The sequence below is a fragment of the Pseudophryne corroboree genome, chromosome 9, assembly GCF_028390025.1.
Source record: "Pseudophryne corroboree isolate aPseCor3 chromosome 9, aPseCor3.hap2, whole genome shotgun sequence".
NCBI lineage: Eukaryota > Metazoa > Chordata > Amphibia > Anura > Myobatrachidae > Pseudophryne > Pseudophryne corroboree.
In genome coordinates, this window is record NC_086452.1 from 327,637,835 (window position 1) to 327,657,236 (window position 19,402).

The window sequence follows — 19,402 nt, forward strand, 5'->3', positions numbered from 1 at the left end:
GAGTATGCAAGGCAGAGCATTTATGTATAAAAGGCAGCATTATATTCTGCATATTTAAAAACCACCACAATAAACAGATTTATTATGCATAAAATATAACCAACGATTACAGCTCACACTGGTTCATAGCATACATCACCTATACATCATCCACATATGTTGCGGTTATAGAGGAAGCGGTCAATTCCTTTCATTATCATGAGAAACTGAAGCAGTGAAAGCAAATGTGTGGTATTGTATGACAGCTCAGTGTATGAGAGGAATGGACCCTCAGATGTATGTGGGGAAGGGGGGTAGCACCCCCCCTGGGTGTATGTGGGGAAGGGGGCTGCACCTTCAGGTGTACTGGTGTCACTGTGGGATTCCAGCAAAGGATACGTTATAGTGCATATCACTGCGTGTATAGTGCATATAGTAAGATCACGGTGTTGTATTGTACATGTTCTGTCCCTAATTTTTGTCAATTGTGATTTCTTTCTAGCCAAATATTGCAGTATTGGGGGCATAAGTCTTGCTGTGTTGGCGTATGTGATTTTATGCATTGGTTCTTCTCATATATTAACATTGCTCATTTTTAGGTTGTCTGAGGGCAATAAGGAGAATACGTTTGTACCCACTCGTCACACTCAAAGGCCTGAAGAACTGCGACTGGGTTCAGAAGTCAGACAGAGAAAAGCGGAGCTGACAGGATCTCGTCAAGGTTCATTTGATTATGTGGAGTTATCTCCGCTCTCCCCAGGGGAGGAGCGGGATCTGAGGTCAGAGGAACGCAGGCGCTGGTTTGAAGCTGCTCCTGACACATCTTCCACTCGTCGTGTCACCCCCACAGGACTATCAGAAGAGCAAAAGCAGCGACTTAATGAAGACATTGAGGCTAAATGGAAAGAGCTTGAGCGCTTGCCCTTGCGGGAGACAAAACAAACATCCCTTACCTGTTTGCTGGGTGGAAGCAGAAGCAAAACTGGGGGAGAAAACACCTCCACTCTTGAAAGACAGGTGAATATGCTTAGAAGAGGGAGTTTTTCTATAAAGATGTGCTGTCACTTCACTGACTGTTATGGGTTTCTCAGACAGTTGGTTCTTATGTTTTTCATAACACAGTGAAGCAAACATGTTTAAATGATGTGGTGTGAATGGAGGAATGTCCCTGCTTCTGCCAGCAATGGAGGCAGGACTGCTCTGCACTGTTTTCTTGTTTTGTGCAGATCCCTTGTGTTGACATATAAATATAGGATACTCCTAATAGTGCTAAATCCAAATCTGTTCACAACTGAGAGCACACCTATAAATATGTTAACATGCTAAACTTGAACATTTTTAAGAAGAGTTTATTACAGTTTGTTAGACCTTAATAGGTGGAGGGTTTTAGGCTTGGTGAAATGCTTTACAACATGGGACTGAAAATGCATGTCCATACATTTGAGATGGAAGTTTGACCATTTATTTGTGGGGTTTTGGTAATTTTGTACCTTTTGAAGACAGTTGCTTGGCAGTTAGAGCGATCATTTGGCAAGTGGGAAGGATGGGTTGTCTCTGATTTGAAGGTGTGCTCCTCACCATTTCTGGCTACTGTTTCTGTTGATGGCTGAGGGCCAGTAGTTGCATGAAGAGTGAGTTGCTGTATAATGCTACGAGCTCTGAGGTTCCATATGTTTCACATTTTACAGATTCAGAGTTTAAAGATGCAGCTGGAGAAAGCCAAGAAGGAAATAGAAGCTCAGAAGGGAGACGGTGAGAGAACTGTTCCTCATGGCTTCATCTCTCAGGTGAGTCACTCAGACTCTTGAACTCCTGCACAGTGCATGCACCTTAATATGCTGCATTGCAGAATCGCAGCCCCTCAGTTGACCTATTTTCCACATAATGAGGCTTAATTCCGGCAAGGTGCAAATTTTCCTGAAGTGCAGAACTTTCAGCCGAGCCAGCCACGTAGCACTGCAATGAGGCCTGTTATGTATGTTTCATGCACATAGTGGCCATCCCTGTTTTATGCACTGTAATTAATCACTTTGCCCCCCCCCCCTTCCACCACAATCCTAAATCCGGTTGAGCATTTTACAATTACCCACCTACAGCACAGTATGGCTTAGCCATGTTCAAATATGCAACCCATGACTGCATTTGCTTTAAACTCTAAGGGGCCCATTTATCGAGCCTTGTAGAGTGATAAATAGCATGGTGACAATGTACCAGCCAATCAGCTCCTAACTGCCCTGTCACAGGCTGGGTTTGAAAAATGACAGATAGGAGCTGATTGCTTGGTACTTTATCACCATGCTTTTTAATCGCTCTCCAAGGCTTGATAAATCTAGGCATAAATCGTCCCCAATACATATGTAATAGTTTGTGCTTGGTTAGGATTACATTTTTACAGGGGTATATATTTCTCAGCGATGTATGGCCACATTGTTCCAAAATGGTATCCTAACATTGCCAGGGAAAATTGCCAATGTTGGTAATCGCACAGTGGGCCTAATTCAGATTTCTATGCTAAAGCCTACACAGCTGCGATATTTCAGCCTAAAGACTTCAGAAACCACGCAAGTGAAGCAGTTGCTTAGAAATTAATACATACTCTTATCAGAGCCATCGCAAACTCTCCTCAATTCCGTACATGTTCGCAGCATTGGCGCAAATCACTCCCTGAATGGGTCTTTGGTCTGGAAGAATGGACTCTGGCACCATGTTTTCTGCATTCACAATCGCAGATGTAGACAGAGACACGTTCCAAAACCGGTTGTAACACACCTGCCCTCTTCCCCCATTACCTCCCCCAAACGGCCTCTGGCTGTCAGTCACTCTGAGAATATAACCACACTGCTAGTGCCATCGTAAAGGTACCTCCTGTGTGTGCGCAATGCGGCCGCAGCACATACTCAGTCTTCTGATTATGGCTCAGCTGCGTAAATATCGTCAGTGCGTACAAATGGGAATCGGGCCCTGTGTCTGGACATCGTCAGTGACTGAGAGGCTGGTTTAGAGGTGGATGCAATGTGGATTAGTGCTGCATTTTCGGTCACAGCGGATTTGTGTATGCTAATGGTGCGCTGCTTTCTTTTTGAAGATGCAGCATCAGATCCACAGCATAAACATCGACTGACCCGTGGGACATCTAAATAACCCACGAGTTACTCAGGATTTCCAGCAAAGCTATGCTGGCGGGGCCAGTGATTTGCGTCCGAGGATGCAGCCACTGGCTTTGCAAACTGGTCCCATCCCCCCCCCCCCCCCCCCCCCTGCTGCTACCCACAAACACCACCAGCATGTCAGACATGCGGCTTACTGGGAATATGATTGACTTCACAGCTGTACACTGGAGGAATGCGTAGACCTACAACCATCGGAAAACTATTTCCAGCTGAATCAGCCCCTAAATACTCCAGCCGTTGCCAAATTGTTTTTAATGAATTTGTGTCATTCAATATGGAGGCTTCTGTTAAAAAACAAATTGATTTAATATCACAAAAATAAACATAAAACTCCTAAATCTAAAAATATATTTCAAAATCCTATATAAATAAACATATGAATATTAATGAAAGCAATATTAATATATTTTTCTCTAACGTCCTAGTGGATACTGGGAATTGAAGATTACCATGGGGTATAGAGCTGGTCCATTGGAGCCGGGCACTTTAAGAAATTAATAGTATGGGCTGGCTCCTCCCCGCTATGCCCCTCCAAGCAGACTCCGTTTTCGAAAATGTGCCCAAGGAGCCGGGTGCATTCTGTTGCTCTCCAGAGTTTAATTTATTTTAGGTTGTTGTTTTCAGGCACACTGGTTGGCAACCAGTCTGTCTGCGTCGTGAGACCGAAACCAACTTCCTCAGAGTTAATGGTTCGTATCCCCGCTGACAGGACACTGAGCTCCTGAGGTGATGTTTCTCATACCCCTCGGGTGTGAGCCCACGCCGGCAGCATGCCACCACCCCTAACAGATGCCGAAGCAGACGCGGTGAGTGATACACCAGGGTCCCGGTTAGCGGGTTCCCGGTGCAAATGGCGGCATGAAGGGGTAGCGATCACCCGGCTACAGGCCGCGATGCCTGCTGTGTACCCACACTGGCGTTATACATGTAAAAGGGGTTTGCGCACTGTTTTTACACACACCTGTAGAAGCCAGTATAAATAACATGGAGGGACCCGCGCGCCATTACGGGGGCAGGGCTTCCTGGAGAGCGGGACCAGAGGCTAAAAGGGGCCATTTCCTGCTGCTGCTCTGAATAGGCTGCATGCGGAGACTGCTCTTCCACAGGACCCACTGAATCACCAATTGTATGGTCACAGGGGGTTATAGTAAAGGGGGGAGCATATAGTCAGCGGTTATACCGCTGTGTGGTAAATTACACATAAGAGACACCGAGCGGGATGCTGCTCGGTCTGTGCTGTTATGTGCTGGTCCCAATCCTCTCTGTGTCACTTTATTCAGGGTTGTCTGGAATAAGTGTGCCATCTCACTAATACTGCACTGCACTGTCTTTAATACTAATCTCTGTGTTTTCTGCTCAAGCATGTCTGCAAATAAGTCTGTGTGTACTTTATGCAAGGCTAGGTTTACACCTTCATCACAGGGGTCCCTAATGTCCTTCACAGGGTAGTAACGTGCAGGAACCTGAGTGATTGGAATCATTTAAAACTATGATTACAAGTATAATTCAGAGTTGGCTACGGGTAAACAAGAAAGACAAACCCTGAAACAGTCTATGGACACGTTCATGTTAGCTGCTGCCGACCACAGGCAGGCTCCTCAGCCCCACCTGTGGGTCTCTCATAAACGCACTCTCCCACAGTTATTGCAATCTGATTCTGAACTACCAGAGTTTGATGAAGGAGGTGGACGAGGATAATTCCCTGTCCCCAGGAGTTGAGGCCCTCATTTATACGATTAGAGAGGTACTCAGTATCCCAGATAAGGAAGCAGAACCGGCAGAGGAATTGTTTTTTAATGTGAAACCAAAGTCCTCTGCAACCTTCCCGGTTTCTAAGGAATTCAATTTCCTTGCTAAGGCAGCATGGATAAATCCTGACAAAAATGTATTACCCCTAAACGGGTGCTAAATTTATTTCCTTTCCCTACAGAGGATAGAAACATCTGGGAAAACCCACCGACAGTGGATACCTCTGTATCCAGGCTGTCACGTAAAATTGTTTTACCTGTACCTGGGGCCATTTCTCTCAAAGACCTAGCTGATCGCAAAATTGAAACCACTCCTAAATCAATTTATTCTGCAGCAGGTGTAGCCCAACACCCTACCATGGTATTCGGCTGGATTTTTAGAGCAATGGTAAAATGGTCTGATGATATTCTGAAAGGGTTGCTTACACTACCTCAGGAGGAGATAATTACATTACTACAACATATCCAAGATGCTGCAAACTTTGAGTGAGACTGTTAAGGAACTTAGTATCATTAATGGCCGTACCACTGCTATGGCAGTATCGGCTTATAGAGCCCTATGGCTGAGACAGTGGTCAGCAGATGCTACTGGTTTGCGGTAGATGCTCTGACGACGCAGTGGACTTACCAGTTCGTTTACCTGTTTCCTCCAATTCCTCTCTATCTAAAAGTTCTAAAATACTCAAAAAGGAAAGAGTTCAGGCAATTCTCATTGCCCCGGATTGGCCTCGACAGGCATGGTATGCGGACCTCCTGACCTTGCTGCTGAAGGAACCCTGGCCTCTACGCCTTCTCAAGGACCTTCTTCAACAGGGACCGTTTGATTATCCAGACTTACAGCGGCTATGTTTGACGGCCTGGAAGTTGAGTGGGAGATTTTAACCAGAAAGGGCCTTCCATCCAAGGTTGTTTCAACTATGATCCAAGCCAGTAAGGTGGTTACATCCAAACATTACCACCGTATTTGGAAGAAATATGTTTCTTGGTGCGAGGGTAGAAGAGATTCCCCTGTGGAATTTCGTGTGGGCCACTTTCTACTGTTTTACTGCAAGCAGGCCTGGATAAGGGCCTAAGATTAGGCTCTATCAAAGTTCAGATTTCGGCTTTCTCTATCTTCTTCCAGAAACAACTGGCAGTACTTCCTGCAGTACAGACTTTTTTAAAGGGGGTTATGCACATTCAACCTCCCTTTGTTCCTCCCACGGCTCCGTGGGATCTCAATGTGGTCTTGACTTTTTTCTCCAGTCGGACTGGTTTGAACCCTTGCATAGGGTAGACTTGAAATATCTAACCAGGAAGACAGTCATGTTGCTGGCCTTAGCCTCTGCCAGACTTGTGTCGGAATTGGGGGCCTTATCCTATAAGAGCCTGTACTAGATATTTCATGAGGATAGGGCGGAGCTCAGAACTCAGCCACAGTTTTTGCCAAAGGTAGTGTTGGCCCTTCACGTAAATCAACCAATTGTGGCTCAAGCGTTGTCCGACGCTTCTGTTGCTCCAAAGTCCCTGGATGTGGTGAGGGCTTTGAAGATGGTCGTCCTGCCTCCAAGCAATCCATTGCTCGGTGGCTCAAAACAACCTATACTTTGACAGCCCTGCCACTGCCGAGATCTATTCAGGCCCACTCCACGAGGTCGGTGGGATCTTCCTGGGTGGCTGCTCGGGGTGTCTCGGCCTTGCAGTTGTGCCAGGCAGCTACTTGGTTTGGATCGAACACGTTTATAAAGTTTTATAGGTTCGACACCTTGGCCAGGGATGACCTACAGTTTTGGTCAGGTGATTTTGCAGGGGTCTCCGCACTCTCCCACCCGTTCTGAGAGCTTTGAGACATCCCCATGGTAATCTTTAATTCCCAGTATCCACTAGGACGTTAGAGAAAAAGGGAATTTAATACCTACCGATAATTCCTTTTCTCGTAGTCCGTAGTGGATACTGGGCGCCCGCCTCTATGCTTCGTTTCCTGCTTACCTGTTTGTAGGTGTTCTTTGTTGGGTTTGCTGTTGCTTTCCCTGTTTCATGTTTTGTTAGCGTTGTTACCCTTCTTATAGTTAGCATTGCTTTATTTTGTTGTGGTTAGCTGTGCTATCTTTGTTATTGTGTGTTGGTTCGTTACCTCACCGCTTTATGTGTTATATCCTTCTCTCAAAGTATGCCCGTCTCCTCGGGCACAGTTTCCTAGACTGAGGGGCTAATTTATTAAACCTGGTGAAGTGATAAAGTGGAAGGTGATAAAGCACCAGCCAATCACCTCCTAACTGTCATTTCTCTGACGTCCTAGTGGATGCTGGGAACTCCGTAAGGACCATGGGGAATAGCGGCTCCGCAGGAGACTGGGCACAAAAGTAAAAGCTTTAGGACTACCTGGTGTGCACTGGCTCCTCCCCCTATGACCCTCCTCCAAGCCTCAGTTAGATTTTTGTGCCCGAACGAGAAGGGTGCATGCTAGGTGGCTCTCCTGAGCTGCTTAGAGTAAAAGTTTAAATTAGGTTTTTTATTTTCAGTGAGTCCTGCTGGCAACAGGCTCACTGCACCGAGGGACTAAGGGGAGAAGAAGCGAACTCACCTGCGTGCAGAGTGGATTGGGCTTCTTAGGCTACTGGACATTAGCTCCAGAGGGACGATCACAGGCCCAGCCATGGATGGGTCCCAGAGCCGCGCCGCCGGCCCCCTTACAGAGCCAGAAGACAGAAGAGGTCCGGGAAAATCGGCGGCAGAAGACGTCCTGTCTTCAATAAGGTAGCGCACAGCACCGCAGCTGTGCGCCATTGCTCTCAGCACACTTCACACTCCGGTCACTGAGGGTGCAGGGCGCTGGGGGGGGGGGCGCCCTGAGACGCAATAAAAACACCTTAGATGGCTAAAAATACATCACATATAGCTCCTGGGCTATATGGATGCATTTAACCCCTGCCAGTTTTTCCTTAAAAAAGCGGGAGAAAGGCCGCCGAGAAGGGGGCGGAGCCTATCTCCTCAGCACACTGGCGCCATTTTCCCTCACAGCTCCGTTGGAGGGAAGCTCCCTGGCTCTCCCCTGCAGTCCTGCACTACAGAAACAGGGTAAAACAAGAGAGGGGGGGCACTAATTGGCAGATTAATAAATTCAGCAGCTATATAAGGGAAAAACACTTATATAAGGTTATCCCTGTGTATATATATAGCGCTCTGGTGTGTGCTGGCAAACTCTACCTCTGTCTCCCCAAAGGGCTAGTGGGGTCCTGTCCTCTATCAGAGCATTCCCTGTGTGTGTGCTGTGTGTCGGTACGTTGTGTCGACATGTATGAGGAGGAAAATGGTATGGAGGCGGAGCAATTGCCTGTAATAGTGATGTCACCCCCTAGGGAGTCGACACCTGACTGGATGGTCTTATGGAAGGAATTACGTGATAGCGTCAGCACTTTACAAAAGACTGTTGACGACATGAGACAGCCGGAAAAACAGTTAATACCTGTCCAGGCGTCTCAAACACAGTCAGGGGCTCTAAAGCGCCCGTTACCTCAGATGGTCGACACAGACCCAGACACGGACACTGACTCCAGTGTCGACGGTGAGGAAACAACCGTGTTTTCCAGTAGGGCCACACGTTACATGATCACGGCAATGAAGGAGGTTTTGAACATTTCTGATACTACAAGTACCACAAAAAAGGGTATTATGTGGGGTGTGAAAAAACTACCCGTAGTTCTTCCTGAATCAGATGAATTAAATGAGGTGTGTGATGAAACTGCTAATTTCTAAAAAAATTATTGGCATTATACCCTTTCCCGCCAGAGGTTAGGGCGCATTGGGAAACACCCCCTAGGGTAGATAAGGCGCTCACACGCTTATCAAAATAAGTGGCGTTACCGTCTCCGGATACGGCCGCCCTTAAGGAGCCAGCTGATAGGAAGCTGGAAAATATCCTAAAAAGTATATACACACATACTGGTATTATACTGAGACCAGCAATCGCCTCAGCCTGGATGTGCAGTGCTGGGGTGGCTTGGTCGGATTCCCTGACTGAAAATATTGATACCCTGGACAGGGACAGTATATTATTGACTATAGAGCATTTAAAGGATGCATTTCTATATATGCGAGATGCACAGAGGGATATTTGCACTCTGGCATCAAGAGTAAGTGCGCTGTCCATTTCTGCCAGAAGAGGGTTATGGACGCGACAGTGGTCAGGTGATGCGGATTCCAAACGGCATATGGAAGTATTGCCGTATAAAGGGGAGGAGTTATTTGGGGTCGGTCTATCGGACCTGGTGGCCACGGCAACGGCTGGGAAATCCACCTTTTTACCCCAGGTCACCTCTCAGCAGAAAAAGACACCGTCTTTTCAGGCTCAGTCCTTTCGTCCCCATAAGGGCAAGCGGGCAAAAGGCCACTCATATCTGCCCCGGGGCAGAGGAAGGGGAAAAAGACTGCAGCAGGCAGCCTCTTCCCAGGAACAGAAGCCCTCCCCCGCTTCTGCCAAGTCCTCAGCATGACGCTGGGGCCTTACAAGCGGACTCAGGTACGGTGGGGGGTCGTCTCAAGAATTTCAGCGCGCAGTGGGCTCACTCGCTAGTGGACCCCTGGATCCTGCAGGTAGTATCTCAGGGGTACAAATTGGAATTCGAGACGTCTCCCCCTCGCCGGTTCCTGAAGTCTGCTTTACCAACGTCTCCCTCCGACAGGGAGGCGGTATTGGAAGCCATTCACAAGCTGTATTCCCAGCAGGTGATAATCAAGGTACCCCTCCTACAACAGGGAAAGGGGTATTATTCCACGCTGTTTGTGGTACCGAAGCCGGACGGCTCGGTGAGACCTATTTTAAATCTGAAATCATTGAACACTTACATACAAAGGTTCAAAATCAAGATGGAGTCACTCAGAGCAGTGATAGCGAACCTGGAAGAAGGGGACTATATGGTGTCTCTGGACATCAAGGATGCTTACCTCCATGTCCCAATTTGCCCTTCTCACCAAGGGTACCTCAGGTTTGTGGTACAGAACTGTCACTATCAGTTTCAGACGCTGCCGTTTGGATTGTCCACGGCACCCCGGGTCTTTACCAAGGTAATGGCCGAAATGATGATTCTTCTTCGAAGAAAAGGCGTCTTAATTATCCCTTACTTGGACGATCTCCTGATAAGGGCAAGGTCCAGGGAACAGTTAGAGGTCGGAGTAGCACTATCTCAAGTAGTACTACGACAGCACGGGTGGATTCTAAATATTCCAAAATCGCAGCTGATTCCGACGACACGTCTGCTGTTCCTAGGGATGATTCTGGACACAGTCCAGAAAAAGGTGTTTCTCCCGGAGGAGAAAGCCAGGGAGTTATCCGAGCTAGTCAGGAACCTCCTAAAACCAGGCCAAGTGTCAGTGCATCAATGCACAAGGGTCCTGGGAAAAATGGTGGCTTCTTACGAAGCGATTCCATTCGGCAGATTCCACGCAAGAACTTTTCAGTGGGATCTGCTGGACAAATGGTCCGGATCGCATCTTCAGATGCATCAGCGGATAACCCTGTCTCCAAGGACAAGGGTGTCTCTCCTGTGGTGGTTGCAGAGTGCTCATCTTCTAGAGGGCCGCAGATTCGGCATTCAGGACTGGGTCCTGGTGACCACGGATGCCAGCCTGAGAGGCTGGGGAAGCAGTCACACAGGGAAAAAATTTCCAGGGCTTGTGGTCAAGCATGGAAACGTCATTTCACATAAATATCCTGGAACTAAGGGCCATTTACAATGCCCTAAGTCAAGCAAGGCCTCTGCTTCAGGGTCAGCCGGTGTTGATCCAGTCGGACAACATCACGGCAGTCGCCCACGTAAACAGACAGGGCGGCACAAGAAGCAGGAGGGCAATGGCAGAAGTCGCAAGGATTCTTCGCTGGGCGGAAAATCATGTGATAGCACTGTCAACAGTGTTCATTCCGGGAGTGGACAACTGGGAAGCAGACTTCCTCAGCAGACACGACCTCCACCCGGGGGAGTGGGGACTTCACCCAGAAGTCTTCCACATGATTGTGAACCGTTGGGAAAAACCAAAGGTGGACATGATGGCGTCCCGCCTCAACAAAAAACTAGACAGATATTGCGCCAGGTCAAGGGACCCTCAGGCAATAGCTGTGGACGCTCTGGTAACACCGTGGGTGTACCAGTCAGTGTATGTGTTCCCTCCTCTTCCTCTCATACCAAAAGTACTGAGAATCATAAGAAGGAGAGGAGTAAGGACTATACTCGTGGCTCCGGATTGGCCAAGAAGGACTTGGTACCCGGAACTTCAAGAGATGCTCACGGAGGACCCGTGGCCTCTACCTCTAAGAAAGGACCTGCTCCAGCAGGGACCCTGTCTGTTCCAAGACTTACCGCGGCTGCGTTTGACGGCATGGCGGTTGAACGCCGGATCCTGAAGGAAAAAGGCATTCCGGATGAAGTCATCCCTACCCTGATCAAAGCCAGGAAGGATGTAACCGTGCAACATTATCACCGTATTTGGCGTAAATATGTTGCGTGGTGTGAGGCCAGGAAGGCCCCTACAGAGGAATTTCAACTGGGTCGTTTCCTGCATTTCCTGCAAACAGGACTGTCTATGGGCCTAAAATTAGGGTCCATTAAGGTTCAAATTTCGGCCCTGTCGATTTTCTTCCAGAAAGAACTGGCTTCAGTTCCTGAAGTTCAGACGTTTGTCAAGGGGGTACTGCATATACAGCCTCCTTTTGTGCCTCCAGTGGCACCTTGGGATCTCAATGTAGTTTTGGGGTTCCTCAAATCACATTGGTTTGAACCACTCACCACTGTGGACTTAAAATATCTCGCATGGAAAGTGGTAATGCTGTTAGCCCTGGCTTCAGCCAGGCGTGTCTCAGAATTGGCGGCTTTATCATATAAAAGCCCTTACCTAATTTTTCATACGGACAGGGCAGAATTGAGGATTCGTCCTCAATTTCTCCCTAAGGTGGTTTCAGCGTTTCACTTGAACCAGCCTATTGTGGTACCTGCGGCTACTAGGGACTTGGAGGACTCCAAGTTGCTGGACGTAGTCAGGGCCCTGAAAATATATGTTTCCAGGACGGCTGGAGTCAGAAAATCTGACTCGCTGTTTATCCTGTATGCACCCAACAAGCTGGGTGCTCCTGCTTCTAAGCAGACTATTGCTCGTTGGATTTGTAGTACAATTCAGCTTGCACATTCTGTGGCAGGCCTGCCACAGCCAAAATCTGTAAAAGCCCATTCCACAAGGAAAGTGGGCTCATCTTGGGCGGCTGCCCGAGGGGTCTCGGCTTTACAACTTTGCCGAGCAGCTACTTGGTCAGGGGCAAACACGTTTGCTAAATTCTACAAATTTGATACCCTGGCTGAGGAGGACCTGGAGTTCTCTCATTCGGTGCTGCAGAGTCATCCGCACTCTCCCGCCCGTTTGGGAGCTTTGGTATAATCCCCATGGTCCTTACGGAGTTCCCAGCATCCACTAGGACGTCAGAGAAAATAAGAATTTACTTACCGATAATTCTATTTCTCGTAGTCCGTAGTGGATGCTGGGCGCCCATCCCAAGTGCGGATTGTCTGCAATACTTGTACATAGTTATTGTTACAAAAATCGGGTTATTATTGTTGTGAGCCATCTTTTCAGAGGCTCCTCTGTTATCATGCTGTTAACTGGGTTCAGATCACAGGTTGTACGGTGTGATTGGTGTGGCTGGTATGAGTCTTACCCGGGATTCAAAATCCTTCCTTATTGTGTACGCTCGTCCGGGCACAGTATCCTAACTGAGGCTTGGAGGAGGGTCATAGGGGGAGGAGCCAGTGCACACCAGGTAGTCCTAAAGCTTTTACTTTTGTGCCCAGTCTCCTGCGGAGCCGCTATTCCCCATGGTCCTTACGGAGTTCCCAGCATCCACTACGGACTACGAGAAATAGAATTATCGGTAAGTAAATTCTTATTTTTTCAAACCCAGCCTGTAACATGGAAGTTGGGAGCTGATTGGCTGGTACTTCATCACCTTCCACTTTATCACTTCACCAGGCTTAATAAATCTGCCCCTGAGTCTGCTAGGAGGGGCATAGCGGGGAGGAGCCAGCCCATACTATTAATTTCTTAAAGTGCCAGGCTCCAATGGACCTGATCTATACCCCATGGTAATCTTCAATTCCCAGTATCCACTACGGACTACGAGAAAAGGAATTACCAGTAGGTACTAAATTCCCCTTTTTTAGACACTGTATAAGGAGCACACCTCTTAGTGGTATTTAGTATGGAGTTAGTAGGACTACGTGGCTCTACAACTGGACATCACAAAGTGAGTCAAGTTAAGAGTTGGGGAACCAACACCAGTCTTGTGGATTTTAGGGAGATGATAACATATAGGAGTGATAGGGTGAGATAGTAATAAATAATAATATTCATCCCCTGGTGGTAATAGCCTTCTCCTCCCTTGCTCCATCTAACAGGTTCTGCAATTTTATATATGGGAATGGGATAACTATGTAATATTTTGTAGAACTGCGTGTCTTGAAGTTGACTATTTGTTTTGAATATATCATCATCACTGTTCCTTACACACACACACACACACACACACACACACACACACACACACACACACACACACACACACACACACACACACACACACACACACACACACACACACACACACACACACACACACACACACACTACATTTTGTTGATACCATTTCACGAGTTACCAGAATCCTGACAGACTGTTCTGAATTCATCCAGTGTTTTAGTATGGTGGCTGCATTACTCTTAAGGGGGGAATTCAATTAGACTCGATAGCCAGCAGCTTCTAGGATTTTCTTTTTCTCCTGCCGGAGGCAGGATGAAATACATTTCCGAAAACGACCCCGTTTTCGTGGCCTCAAACACATGGATACGGGAGCTTATCCCATATCCATGTGTTTTTGGCATGAAAACGGGTTGGCGCCCCCACTAAAAACACAGGGCCACTGTTCAATAGCCCGATTCCACCATCAGGCAAATCATTGCAGTAAAGTCTAAATTTTTGTTTTCACGGTTGTGCTTACCGCATGTAATTGAATTCCTACCTTATGGTCTAGAGCAGGGGTGGGGAACCTTTTTTTCTACCGAGGGCCATTTGGATATTTATAAAATCCTTCGGAGGCCATACAAAAATTCTCAACTTAAAAAATTACCCTGCCACCCAGTAGGTCTGCTCCTTAGAGGTACTGTGTGTGCGCGCCGGAGGCGCGTGGGCCAAAAAAATGGGTGTGACCAGTTAAAATGGGATGTGATACACATATGCCCCCAATAGTGCAGTGCCAGATCCACAAATGCCCCCCACAGTGCCAGGTATACAAATGCCCCCCACAGTGCCAGGTATACAGATGTCCCCCCCCCCCCCCCCTCCCCGTGCTGCTTACCTCTGCTTGCTGATAGGGAGGAGAGCACGGTTATGTCGGGTGGCGGCGGCAGCGTGTAGGACTTCAAAACATCCGCTGGTGCGAGAGCCAATCAGAGCTCGCGGGCCGGCAGCTGCGGCTCCTGAGTGGCTGCCGGTCCGGGAGCTCTGATTGGCTCACGAACCGGCGGCTGGTTTGAAGTCCTACACGCCGCCGCCCCCACCCGACATAGCCGTGCTCTCCTCCCTGTCCTGACAGCTGAGATACGCTGCCGCCGGACTGAGCGGCGGCGTGTCTCACTGATAGAAGCGGGTGGGCCGGAGCAAACGGCTTCGCGGGCCTTATACGGCCCACGGGCCGGAGGTTCCCCACCCCTGGTCTAGAGCATAGGTTCTCAAACTCGGTCCTCAAGACCCCACGCAGTGCATGTTTTGCAGGTAACCAGCAGGTGCACAGGTGTATTAATTACTCACTGACACATTTGAAAAGGTCCACAGGTGGAGCTAATTATTTCACTTGCGATTCTGTGAGGAGACCTGCAAAACATGCACTGTGTGGGGTCCTGAGGACCGAGTTTGAGAACCCGTGGTCTAGAGGGAAGAATTTTTTTTTTCCCCTATGCACGGGGTGTGGCTGCGGGTAAGGAGGGTTTGGGAGGTTAGGGATTAGTTTTAGCTTGCTTACCTGCTAGGTGTCAGGATATTGAACGTCGGTATGCCGCTGTCTGTATTTTTACTGCCAGCATCCCAAGCGCCTGTAGCCCCATCCCCTTTAAGATACCCCCTGTGAAGTCTGTCAAATGCCACTTCTTCAGAATCTAAAGCAGGAAAACTAATATTCTGAAAAAAAAATAAAAAAAAATCTATAACCTCGGGAGTGCGTTGAGGAGTATTAGGATCATCCCACAGGTTATATAAACTGGAGTAGTCTATTTGTTTTAGTTCTGTTTGTGATATTAAATTGTTTGATTATATTAGATGCCCCTAATTGTTTAATTATATTAGTTTTCAGATATATACATGTGCGCACGCAGTAATTCCCTACACATTTGTGTGTTCCTTCCCTCCCAGTGTACCATTAAGGGGTATACTCAATTGAAGTCTGATCCATTCCGACAAGCATTGTCGGAAAGGATCCGATAAAGCCCTATTCATTGAGCGGCCAAATCCGACATGTTGCCTGCAGTGTGTTCAGCAGCAGCAGTGACAGCGCCGATACAGGGGTGTCTGACAGACACACTACACTACAGCAGTAGGCGTTGCGTACCAAGCCTCGCTCTGAGAGAGTGGCTGGCTGCTCCCAAGAGGCACACGAGTGGGTGTGTAGCAGTGTGACCAGGATTGGCCACTGACTGCCGATGGCAAGCACGCCGATGGCCATCCCCCGCTGTAACCCCTTCCTGCCCCTCCTCAACAGCAGCTTCAGCAGTCTCCTCCTGTCCTCACCTGCCCCACTGTTTTCTGCAGTTGCACCCATCTAGCCCCTGTACATAGCAGCAGCAACCGGTTTGGCCTGGTCCCCTCATTGGCAATCCAACTTTTTAAAAGTCTGATTGACATTGACAGTGTCGGAAAAGGGGCTAAAAACCGTTGTGCTTCCGACAATACACACAGATCGGCGGCTGAAGCTGCCGATACGCGTGCATTCTGACCGCTTTCTGACAAGTTGGGAATTCCCGACTTGACTGAAAAAACGGCCCCCTATTGAATAGGCTGGAACCCCTTCCGACCTAAACTTGTCGGAATACAAACCTTAACCTTATCATGTGTAGCAAATAGATTCAGAATATCATCCATAACCCCAGAAATGTCGACTGAGGGTATAGATATTGTGTTATTCTTATCAAATAATGTGCACTTGCAAAACCATGTGCACTGCAGGTGTGGCAGATGTAACATGTGCAGAGAGAGTCAGATTTGGGTGGGTTATATTGTTTCTGTGTATGGTAAATACTGGCTGCTTTATTTCTACACTGCAATTTAGATTTCAGTTTGAACACATCCTACCCAAATCTAACTCTGCACATGTTACATCTGCCCCACCTGAAGTGCACATGGTTTTGTCCAATTACTAACTTTTTTGGTTTGCTAACAAACCAGAATATGGCCCTAAGGGGGTCATTTAGACCCGGCCGCTAATGCCGCCCGCAGTGCAGTTTGCCGGTGGATGCAACTGTGATTGACAATGGCGGGCGTTTGCAGGCCGGCAACAAGGCGTTGGGGCAAGTCGAAGGGGGTCGGCCGGGACCGTTTCCTTGGCGGCTGGGTGACATCACGCAACCTCTCTGATAACACAAAATGGTGGCCGCATTGGGGGGCTGCCTCACACATGCTGGGCGGCCTTGCCCTGTGCTGGGCGGCACCCAGCATGTTAGGAGATGAACGCAGATCTGACTGCGTATGAGCTGTCACCCAGGGGGCTCAGTTCCAGGGAAGGTGGTCAACCCACGAAGCCCTCCTTCCGATCAACATTCTGGAACTTTTGGCGATCTACAATGCTCTGCTTCAGGCCTCTCCTCTACTCTGGGATCATGCGATCCAGGTACAGTCGGACAACGCTACAGCAGTGGCATACATCAATCGGCAAGGGGGGACAAAAAGCAGGGCCTGCATGTGAGAGGTGTCAAAGATACCCCTCCGGGCAGAAAGAAATGCAAGGGCAAAGTCGGCAATCCTCATTCTGGGAGTAGACAACTGGGAAGCAGACTTCTGGAGTCTATCTCCACCCGGGGGAGTGGGGGCTCCACCATCAGGTGTTTCAACAGATCATCGACCGGTGGGGCTGCCCGCAAATAGACATGATGGCTTCTTGACTCAACAAGAAGCTTCGTTGATATTGCTCCCGAACCAGGGACCCTCAGGCGAGGGCAGTCAATGCACTGACGTCGCCTTGGCATTACCGGCTGGTCTACCGGTTTCCTCCGATTCCATTACTCCCAAGGGTGCTAAAGCGAATCAGAAATCAGGGAGACCAGGCAATTCTAATTGCCCAGGATTGGCCTCGGAGGGCGTGGTACATGGATCTTCTGGACATGTCCGTCAAAGACCCTTGGCCTCTACCAGTAAGAAGAGATCTTCTTCAAGAAGAAGCGTTCATCTACCCGGACTTATGGCGACTTCGTTTGACGGCATGGAGGTTGAGCGGAACATCCTAGCTCACAAGGGCCTTTCCAAGAAGGTCATTGCTACCATGTTTCTGGCCAGGAAACCTGTGACGCCAAAACACTATCATCTTATCTGGAGAAAATATGTCTCTTAGTGCGAGGACCGCACGTACCCGACTGCGGAGTTCCACTTGGGATGTTTCCTACAGGCTGGTGTGGACAAGGGCTTACGTCTGGGTTCCATTAAGGTCCAGATTTCATCTCTCTCCATCTTCTTCCAGAAGAAATTGGCAGTGTTGCCAGAAGTTCAGAACTTTTTGCAAGCGTTACTTCACATACAACCTCCTTTTGTGGCACCCTGGGATTTGAATGTAGTGTTGGAGTCTCTACAGTCCTCCTGGTTTGAACCACTGATGACTGTATAAGACAAGTACCTCACGTGGAAGACTGTGATGTTACTGGCCCTGGCTTCTGCTAGGCATGTCTCAGAATTGGGGGCCTTATCGTGTAAAAGTCTCTACTTGTTCTTTTACGAGGACAGAGCGGAGCTCAGGACTTGGCAGCAGTTCCTGCCGAAGGTTGCCTCTGCGTTCCACTTGAATCAACCTATTGTGGTTCCGTCAGGTTCTGGCACTTCTGCTCCTCCGGAGGCATTGGATGCGGTGCGAGCCTTGAAGATCTATGTGTCAAAGTCAGAAAAATGTCTCAATGCACGTTGCCATATTTGCACCGCACACTGGTCCGCGCTGCGCGTGCGTACGCTCTCCCGTGGAGGCGCATACCCGCAATAGCGTGCACTCGCAGGCGCGGTATGCGTATTTACGGTAGAGTTTATGTAGTCGTAGCGTGCGACTCATTCGTTACAAATGTTCACAATTAATGTAGTTTATAGATCATGGTCCCTTTGATAGATTCTGAAAGTTTGGTTAAAATACAATGTCCCAGAGCTGAGGAATCCCTCTTTATATCGTACGAAGGGTCTAACAGGAATCATACAGCAGTGTTTGGTACCCATCGGAAGAGTATTTAATTAGCAATATTCCGGTGTTGGTTTGGAGCGTATTAATCGCTCGTGCGAATAGTTATGGACATAAGAAGTTTATGTCCATTTCTATTATTTACACATACTCAGGTATGCGGCGGGAAACCCAGTTTCCCACCCACCTGAGCTGTTGGAAATCGTCACAGCCCACCTGTATGAATCACCCTATGACCTTTTGTTATGATGCAGGGCCGAATTCCTTCGGCCAATGGACAATGGGATTGTAGGACCAGGAGATTGCATTGTGTGTGGGGCATAAATAGGCAGGCCGACCACATCCAGCTCTCACTCTTCAACGGTTCTCATTGCTGAAAATCGGGTGCTGGATGTCCAGGCGCATGCGATCGTTTCCCCTTGTGCGTAAGTTTCTCTCCGTAATCATTGTCTTTCTGTGAGCCAATTTCTCTCATCTCTCCCCGTCTCTCTCTCTCTCCTCTTTTCTCTTATATCTCTCATAGTATTATAGTATTGTATTGTATTGCATTTAGGTCAGTGTAGTATTGTCTTTTTGTATTTATTGTTTAGTTCTGTGGTTAGGAAGTCTCTGTTATATTGTAGTGTATCATTTGTACTGTTATCCCCTTTTACAAGTATATTAGATATAATACAGTTAATAGGCTTTGGAACCTAAACCAGTATCTGTGTATTTTCTATAGTGTTAAGTGTTCACTTGAGCGTCGGTGACGCTCAAGCAGCTTTGTAGTTAGTCAGGTTACACAAGGTTGCACTTACACCCTGTACTCACATTAAGGTATTCTGTGTATTTCTTTGGTATAAGGTTTAAACATTAAGGTATAGCGTTGTGAGCGTCTGCGCCGCTGGTGACCTCCTCGTGGTCTCGAGCGTAAGCTACGCCATAGCGAATCATTACTCTAGTCATAGCCAATAACGTGTCCTGTGATCCCTGGGCCGTGAGCGAACGTGACGCTTGAGCGTCTCGCCTACGGCTGAGCGATCGTTACGCAACTAGCGTACCATTACGGTACTTCTTAAGTAAACAGCGTACAGTGT

General features: G+C 48.1%; 1 protein-coding gene across 8 annotated transcripts in view; it reads left to right on the forward strand.

Annotated features, from left to right (window-relative positions):
- The window catches only part of LOC134958139 (TRIO and F-actin-binding protein-like), a 145,735-nt gene that overhangs the window by 73,203 nt on the left and 53,130 nt on the right, over positions 1-19,402 (forward strand). For 7 of the 8 annotated variants that reach the window (XM_063940522.1, XM_063940521.1, XM_063940526.1 and 4 more), the window contains 2 exons: positions 579-996; positions 1,668-1,766. In XM_063940522.1, coding sequence (XP_063796592.1) covers positions 579-996; positions 1,668-1,766 — 517 coding nt within the window. The remainder of the gene's footprint in view (positions 1-578; positions 997-1,667; positions 1,767-19,402) is intronic. The other variant, XM_063940523.1, reaches the window with a different exon arrangement.